At 42.8% G+C, this 8,836-nt stretch overlaps 1 protein-coding gene across 1 annotated transcript in view; it reads left to right on the forward strand.

Moving 5' to 3' along the window:
* The window catches only part of ankrd33ba (ankyrin repeat domain 33ba), a 43,664-nt gene extending 36,374 nt beyond the window's left edge, over positions 1–7,290 (forward strand). The window contains exons 3-4 of the mRNA XM_068050102.1: positions 1,467–1,607; positions 5,468–7,290. Coding sequence (XP_067906203.1) covers positions 1,467–1,607; positions 5,468–6,342 — 1,016 coding nt within the window. The 3' untranslated portion in view covers positions 6,343–7,290. The remainder of the gene's footprint in view (positions 1–1,466; positions 1,608–5,467) is intronic.
* The last annotated feature ends 1,546 nt before the right edge of the window (positions 7,291–8,836 follow it).

Below are 8,836 nucleotides of genomic sequence, written 5' to 3' on the forward strand. Positions count from 1 at the left end.
TATGAAACACATGCCTGGTGCTTTGATTGATTTCCACTATATGATGATGTAACATCCTGTACAACACAATTTAAATTTTTAAAGACATACCCCTCAAATTAAATACATTTCCAATGCCCCTTTCCCACCCCTCCCAATAACAATTTGCCCTTCCCCAAAAACACTTACATTTTAAATGTTGCACCCAGGTTTCTGCACAGACTCATTAGCATAAGCCCGAACCTGACATCTCTCATGAATCAGCAAACATGAACAGCATAATCCTCCAGGATCACAAAGAGGAGTGGGATTGCCAGGAACTTAATCATTCTGAGTTGACTGAAACAGAGATCTTGGCCTTAGTTTTTAATTGGCTTCAATTGATTTCTGCTCATCAGGGGTGGTCTTCAATTAACCAATTACTGCAGCAGAGGACACAACTGTGTGGTTTCAATTGATAGCTGGCCACAGGTCCTTGATTACCAAACGCTGATCAATTTTTAAAAAATGATGAATTTAGATTAATTTTAACTAAATTTAAAGTAACTTAAAGTATTTGTAGCAGCAGCAAGAGAACCAGACCTGTCAGGCTGCAATTGCCTATTGGTCCCTGCAAGTCAGGTGATTAACACTGGATTCGATGACCATGGGTGCTTCTGCACCCAGGAATCTGGACTCAATGTGATAAAGCCCTCCAAATGGGCACAATTGGCAGAGACTTGCCATGCCAACCTGGGAGTGTAGTAACTTAATATGAATCTGATCTGGAATGCAGACATCTTTGTGCTCTGGACTTGTGCCCATTAAGAAGGGGGGAGGTATATTTCCTCATTTTCGTTGATGTTGGTGATAAAACTGGTAAGACTGTAAAATTAATTTTCACCATTTTATACTCATTCTGATTTTCATTCACTCACATTAGAAAATGAAGGAAAATATATTCTGTAAATTGAGCCTGTCCAAACTTAACTACATACATCTCTTGCTGTCATAGTCTCAGGTGAATGGAAGACATTTCATGGTACTAATTCAACAAAGAGCTGGAGAGTTATCTGCACTGTCCTGACTAACATTTGTCCCACAATCACCTTGGCAAAAATACATTATCTGGCCATTGCTGTTTGTGGGACCTTGATGTGCAAATCAGCTGCTATACTGCACAACAGTGACTACGCTTTAAAAAGTACTTCATTGGCTGCGAAGCACTTTAGGACATCCTCTGGTTGTCGAAGTTGTTATATAAATGAATGTTTTCTTTCTTTCTTACAGCCAGTATTAGGAAAGGGATTTCTATCCCATCATTCTGTGTTGGATTTAAACTTAGGTCCCAGAATCAAAAGAGTTCTTTCGTAACCCTCCCCCCACCACCTTAATGCTTTGCTTTTGCTGCAACATGTGTCTTTGCAAACTCAGATCCACTTCCCTGCGTGTGGCTGTTTCTATGTGATTTACAGTCTTTAAGCACTATTGCACCATACTTTTTGCAGGACACGTGACAATCACAAATTATTTGATGAACTATTTTCCTGGAATTGATATCGAGAGGAGGAACATCCATGGGTTCACTGCGCTGATGAAAGCAGGAATGCAAGGGAGAACGGATTGTGTCAGAGCCCTGATGTTGGCGGGTAGGTACTGACAATGGCATTGACGACACTGGATAACATCTTGCCTTATTCCCAATACATTCCCCATTGAAAGTGGAAGGACATGTTGATTGGGCTTTTAACAAAGCATAGGGGATCCTGGGCTTTATAAATAGAGTACCAAAGCAAGGAAGTTATGTTAAACCTGTATAAATCACTGATGCATTGAGTCCAGTTCTGGGCACCACACTTTAGAAAGGATGTCAAGGTCTTAGGGCGAGTGCAGAAAATATCCTAGAATATTACCAGTGATGAGGGTCTTCAGTTATGGAGAGATCAGAGAAGCTGGGATTGTTCTCGTTAGAGTAGAGAAGGTTAAGGAGGGATTAACTAGAGGTGCTCAAAATTATGAAAGGTTTTGATAGAGTACATGGGAGAAATTGTTTCCACTGGTGGGAAGGTCAGTAACCAGAAAACACTGATCTAAATTAATTGGCAAAAGAACAGGGAGGTGAGGAGAATATTTTTTACACAGTGGTTTATGATCTGGAAGGCAATGCCTGAAAGCACAGTGGAAACAGACTCAGTAGTAACTTTCAAAAGGCAATTGGATATATACTTGAAAAGGAAAAATTTGCAGGACTATGGGGAAAAAGTGGGGGAGTGGGACTCATTTCAAAGAGCAGGTGGAGGCATAATGACTTGAATTGCTTCCTTCTCTGCTCTCTGATTCTAATCCCAGGTGGTGGGCGAATACAAAATGATCCTCTGAGTATTGTAGCATGGATGAAGCCTGTAAAGTGCGAGCTGACGGTGGCAATGAATGAGTTACAGGATGTGAACCTCCCAGTAGAATAGCTACCTCTGGCGTGTTTTTCAAACCTTCAATCTCAGTTCAACTTTGGAAAACAGAAAGGGCATTTGTTGTTGTTAATTTTGTTTGCAACAGGTACTTCTCACCTGGGTGCTTTGTCAGAGCAGGTATCAATTATTTTCCCTCCTTTCTACTCCACTGAGAGTTCTCTAACCTCTGGACTGCCAGTTCCTCACAATAGCACTACCAAAATCTGTGGAGGGAAGTGCTTGGATCCATACACTAACATAGTAGTTGATCTAGAAACTGGTGTTCAGCACATTGCAGCACTTCGTAAGTGGCACTCTTAATGAATTTTGCAAGTGTATCATAAATTTCCAATGGCTGCACCTTGAGTTCAGAGACCTGTACAGGCCAATTAATTGAAAGAAAAATATTATGCTGTGTTGTTATTGCATTACAAAGGCATCAATAGAACACCATCAGCAATGGACATGGAATTCAATAGAAAATGAACACTTGGCCATTGACCAAAGTTTTTTCTTAATTTGTTCTGGGAATATGGGTGTCACTGGCAAGGCCGACATTTGTTGCCCATCCCTAGTTGCCCTTGAGAAGGTAGTAGTGCTGTTCCTCCTTCTTGAACCACTGCAGTCCCTGTGGTGAAGGTGCTCCCACAATTCTGTTAGGTAGAGAGTTCCAGGCCCAATGATAGATAATGCCCTTCAGCACTGCAATGCCAGTGTTTTATTCTGTAGATAAACTGGTTTCCAATGTAGGCTAGGCTACCAAGCTGAAAGTGTTCTCTCTTTGCTGGCTGTATAAAAGTTATAGATCCATGTAATCTTAAAGGACAGAGACCGCTTGGCCCATCGATGTGTTAGCTCAGTGGTGTGGCTAGGAATAGAAATTTGAGTGTGCCCCACTTATGGTGGTCAGACAATGACCTGAACTGATGCTTGGGCTCACACAGCTGCTGTGCCACTTTACTTTTGTAACTCCACTAACAATATTTCCTTCACTAACCGAGTGATATTTGGAAGAGACTATCCCACAGAATTCTGCGCATGGCTTATTTACTCTTTACCTGAGTTACTGATCAGGAACCTAAACATTGCCTCCTGTTAAACAAGCAAATTCAGTTAGTTTACGCTACTGATTCTGTTCGGAAACTGTGTCCTGTAAGGTCATTTCCTGTCATCTCAAGCGTTCTTGATTTAGACCAGTCCTGTTGGTTTTTCAGAATCCTCCATTGTTTTCTTCTGGAATGAGGATCATTGGGTGCGATCTGGGCAAATTATTTTGAGTGTAGTAGTAGATTGCACTGTAGATTGCACTGGCAGGTCCCCAAAGACACATTGTACAGCGAGCTCGCCACTGGTATCAGACCCACCAGCCGTCCATGTCTCCGCTTTAAAGATGTCTGCAAACGCAACATGAAGTCCTGTGACATTGATCACAAGTCGTGGGAGTCAGTTGCCAGCATTCGCCAGAGCTGGCGGGCAGCCATAAAGGCGGGGCTAAAGTGTGGCGAGTCGAAGAGACTTAGCAGTTGGCAGGAAAAAAGACAAAAGCTCAAGGGGAGAGCCAACTGTGTAACAGCCCCGACAAACAAATTTCCCTGCAGCACCTGTGGAAGAGTCTGTCACTCTAGAATTGGCCTTTATAGCCACTCCAGGCGTTGCTCCACACACCACTGACCACCTCCAGGCGCTTACCCATTGTCTCTCGAGATAACGAGGCCAAAGAAGAAGTAGATTGCACTGTAGCATTGTGGATATAGGTCAATAGTAACAGAACTCAGACATTTCCCACTACATATTCAGCATGGACACGCAGCTCATCAGATTTGGGTCTTAATTGGATGGACCATAGCCCACCCATGGCTAAGCCCCCGGGATAATTTCTAATCAATTCCTAGTGGATGCAAATTCGCAGTACAAAATTTTCCCCATCTCTGTAATCTTCCCCAACCTAACAACTCTGAGAACTCCACCTTCCTCCAACTCTGGCCTCTTGCACATCTCTGATTTCAATTGTGCAGAGCCTTCAGTTGCATAGGTGCGAAGATCTGGAACTCCCTCCTCAATCCTCCAGATACTCCTTAAAACCTACCTCTTTGACCAAGCTTTTGGTCACCAGTCCTGATATCTTCTGCTATTATTGCTGCTGTTAATCACACCAACCATATTCATTCTGACAGTCAATGCTTAATTGTTTCTGATAATGTTAGTAACCTCCGATAACTGGGCTGGAGTTTAATAACTATTCTGGATAAATGGCACTGTATAAATGCAATTTGTTGTTAACTGGGACCAAATAGATAGCTTTATTCAAAGATTATCAGTGAAAGAGGGTCTGCGAAATGGAACGTGTCACACTGATGAGTTGGCTAATCTTCTTAGGCTGAACTTAAGGGAAACCCTTGCATCTGACCCATAAATGAACCTGACCTGGAAGTGTTTGATCATGTAAAATAAATGTGCTGTTACCTGATGCATAAAAAAATTAAATTGACCACCAAAAGAGAAACTAAAGGAAAGGCTTGCCTTTCTATAGTGTCTTTCACAATCTTACATTTTCCAAAGCGCATTACAGTCAATGAAGTACTTTTTAAGTGTACTCACTGTTGTAATGTAGGAAACGTAGACAACAAGATCCTACAAACAGCGATAATATAATGACCAGATAATCTGTTTTTAATGATTTTGGCTGAGGGATAAATATTGGCCAGGGCACCAGGGGAACCTCCCTGCTCTTCTTCAGAATAGATAAGGATCTTTTACATTCCCCCTTTGCAGGAAGACAAGGTTTCAAGTTTTAATGTTTCAGCTGAATGATGGCACCTCCAGCAGTGCAGCACTTCTTCAGTCTGCGCTGGAGTGTCAGCCTAGATTATGTGCTCAGATCTCTCGAGTGGGACTTGTACCCACAATCGACTGAGAGTGCTATCTCTGAGCCAAGCCTGACAATTAATTCTAGATTATAACTAATTCCAGGTGGTCTTCCTTTATTGTGACAGACTTTATTTTAGGTAATGTTGTTAGAAAGGAGAAATACATTATATTCATATATGTTTTCTCTCTAGGTGCAGATATTAATGCCACAGATCCAAGGAGGGGTTTTACCCCACAACAATGGGCACAGTTTACAGGGCGGTATGAAACCGTCTCTCTTATGTGCAAACTCCTGGCCAGGCCTTGTCCTGTCCAATTCAGTGACGGGTATAAGCCCGAGTGGCCAAAATTGAAGGAACTCGTAGCTAAAGCCAATGAACCCAGGAACTGCTTGGAAAAAATCTGCGAGACTATCACGTCAGCCTTGACCATCAACTTTCCCCATGATCCGGAAGAAGATGGGCCACTTGACCACATGGTCAGGATGACCACCAGCATCTCCAGCCCTTTTGTTGCAACTGGATGCAGGACAATCTGCCCGAGCAGTCCTCCTTGCGTGGGCAAGAGGAGGTTCACGGTGCAGGAGATCCTAAGCCATAAATCTCGGGAAGTGAAAGCTCTGGTAAAGGATTATACTAAACACCAAAAATTATTTCAGAACTCTCAGCTAATCTTGGTCCCAAAAAAGGAGGAAAGGAGAGCCAGCCTGCCGCCACTGAGCATTCCCTCCAAGCAGGTGACAGCTGCTTCCTCCAGGAGGGGTAGTCTGATGCCCTTGAACATGCTGAGGTGGAGCAGTGTGCAGCCTGGGATCGTGGTGCCCAAGGTACGCGTGGTCAAGGCACCCACCCCAACCTATGACCCTGAGAAAGTGCGCCGAAAGAGCAGTACGAAGGGTGGCAACTTCTTGGAACTACCCCAGTGGAGGTACAAGGAGCTGAAAGAGGAGAGAAAGAAAGCGGAGGAAGAAGAGAAGAGAAGAGCCCAAGAAGCGGAGAAAGAGAGAGCGGACAGGATGGCAGCAAAAAGAAAGTCGTATGGGGGCAAAAAGGACCGTTTAAAATGAAAAGTAAATCAAAAACAAAGAAATTGTAATCTTGCACTTCTGATCAATTCCTCTGATCAATGGGAAGAACTATTAACTGAGGAGAGCTGTATATGGCCCTGTCCTATAAGTGGGGTTCCTGGGATATCAGCGTTAAGCAGTTAAATGTAATGGGTAATTTGTGGTATGCTGCAGAGAATATGATTTTACTGACACAGGATATGGTTAGTTGTTTCCTGTTCAGTTATATAATATGACATGTTCTGAAATCTTCACCTCACTTAATGCAATTGTTTAAACGGTATCAAGAGGCAAAATAAATTATGCCTCTTAATTATATAACCTAACAATTTTAAAACCGCTTAGCAGATATGTCCGCAAATTGTCAAAGACATTTTTAATACACCACGTGGACAATTTCGTCTTCAGTTTAACAAGCTGGGTGTCACAGCATCAGTGACTGCTTTCTACGAGTTTGCCTGCACAAGTGGAGCACCCTCCTCATTTACCTTAAGCATCCAACATGCTGATCAGCATGGCCAGCACATTCTGCACTTTTAACAGCTTTAATTGGTTGATAGGACTGAGAGGTCTGGCACATCACCAGGAGTTCAATTCAGTCCATTAAATTACATTGTGCAGTGCATCAGTGCTGCAATCACATTGGATGACCCACGACTGAAATGATCAATTAATGCTCCAAAATATAGTGGAATCTGTTTTTAATTGATTCTTGTACTGGCGGAAACCACAAATGGATATTTGCCCCAGGGCAGTGAATTTGTTTTGCTGATGGAACAGCCATGGCCATAACATGTTTGACGGACACGATGTTGAGTTAGTGAATTGGTCGAGAAGATCCTCAAGGTGCCAGAAAGGGATTGAATGGCTGTAAGAAAACCAGCTACTAGTAGCAGAATCAGTTTGCCTCGCTGGCATTTACATTTTAAAGAAAACACTTCCTAATAGGGAGAGGGGGTTGGGGGGGGGGGGGGGGGGGTGACATTAAGGGGCGAAATCTACCTCTGATCAAGCTTTTAGTCATCTGTCCTAGGGTCTCCTACAAGTTGTTGTTGAAGCTGAATTCTTTATTCACTAATACTCAGTGCAGTCATTGTGCTTGGTTCACACAACAAAAGGGAAGTTTGGGAGAATTCGGAGCACATGCTTATCCTTTGCTCTTCCAGGGCAGAGGCTACACCTGCACAATAGAAACAGGCTCACTGAGGAGTGGGAGTTTTACATGTATTGTTTTCAATGCAATCTCAGCTGTCTTTTGGACAGATAAATGTTGACCATTTAGTTTTTCGAAAAGGTGTGCAACTAATCAGCAACTTTTTTGAGATCAGGAATTTATTTTAAAATGTGCAATTCATCTGAAAGCTGAGCAAATGTCCAAGCTCATATCAATGTCTGGACACGGGAGCATCCAAGAGGTGAGAAATCCCTGACCATGATCACTGCAGTGGGTCCCTTCAATCTTTCAGAGACAAAAGAGAGGTCATGTAGTAGATGTGTGGAGCCAGAAATCCACTTATAAATTTAAACTTTCTTTGAGGGCCACATCCTGCTGAAGGCCCCACTGTTCAACTAACTGCCCCACAAAAGGTGATGAGCCAGGGGTCTGAATCCACCTTTCACTTAGTGGTCTCCTAATTCTGCTTACGCTACTCTGATTACCCCTGAAAGCGGAGAGGAATGGGAGACCTCACTGAATCCCATCTCTGTGCCCTATAGGCAATCAGGTTATGAGGAGTGAGTCATCCAGAGTTCACAGCAGGGAAAGTATTCAGCCATCAGTGGTTCTCGGGCCACATGACGAGTGGTACTCCTCTACTAAACTGCTGCGTGTGTTATCGAATGTTTAGAGTGTGCTGCTTATCCCCTTTTTGTTTACATCAATGAGTTGCAGAGCTAAAGAATGTGCAACATTATGCAATGTAAGACTATCAGCAACACAAACTCAGGAAAACAAGGTCCTGAGATTACATACAGAATAAGACTTAAGGGGAAAAAAAGTGGAGCCTTAAGGACACAAAAAGAACTGAACTGACTGTATTTAATCAGGCTCGAAGCTCTTTCACTTCATCTCCTCAACCCCAACAGTTTTATACTTGCCCGAATTGGAAAAGACAGCATGGGCATTTTCCACAGTAGGGTTGGTCATAGTCAGGCAGTTAATAGGCTTTTGCAGTTCAGAAAGACAAAAGGCCATTATAGCCTTTGATAATTTTTACATTCTGTTATATCATTGCAAATTGTTTTCTCACTTTTCTAAAAGCTGTGACACATTTGGGTAGCAACACTTGGATTGTTCAGATTAATTGAAATATTTTCTTGTTTAAAGGGCCCATTATTAGCTTACAGCTCATTTGAGACACCTGGCTCAGTTTGGAAACACCTCAGACAGTTTTCAGCAGCCACACATCATAGCAGCAACATGCCATAATCTGTTTTCATTAACATGGGAGCCACAGAGGCTATACAATGGCAACACAAGATCAGACCACCCAAG

This window comes from Heterodontus francisci, chromosome 2 (genome assembly GCF_036365525.1).
Source record: "Heterodontus francisci isolate sHetFra1 chromosome 2, sHetFra1.hap1, whole genome shotgun sequence".
Classification (NCBI taxonomy): Eukaryota; Metazoa; Chordata; class Chondrichthyes; order Heterodontiformes; family Heterodontidae; genus Heterodontus; species Heterodontus francisci.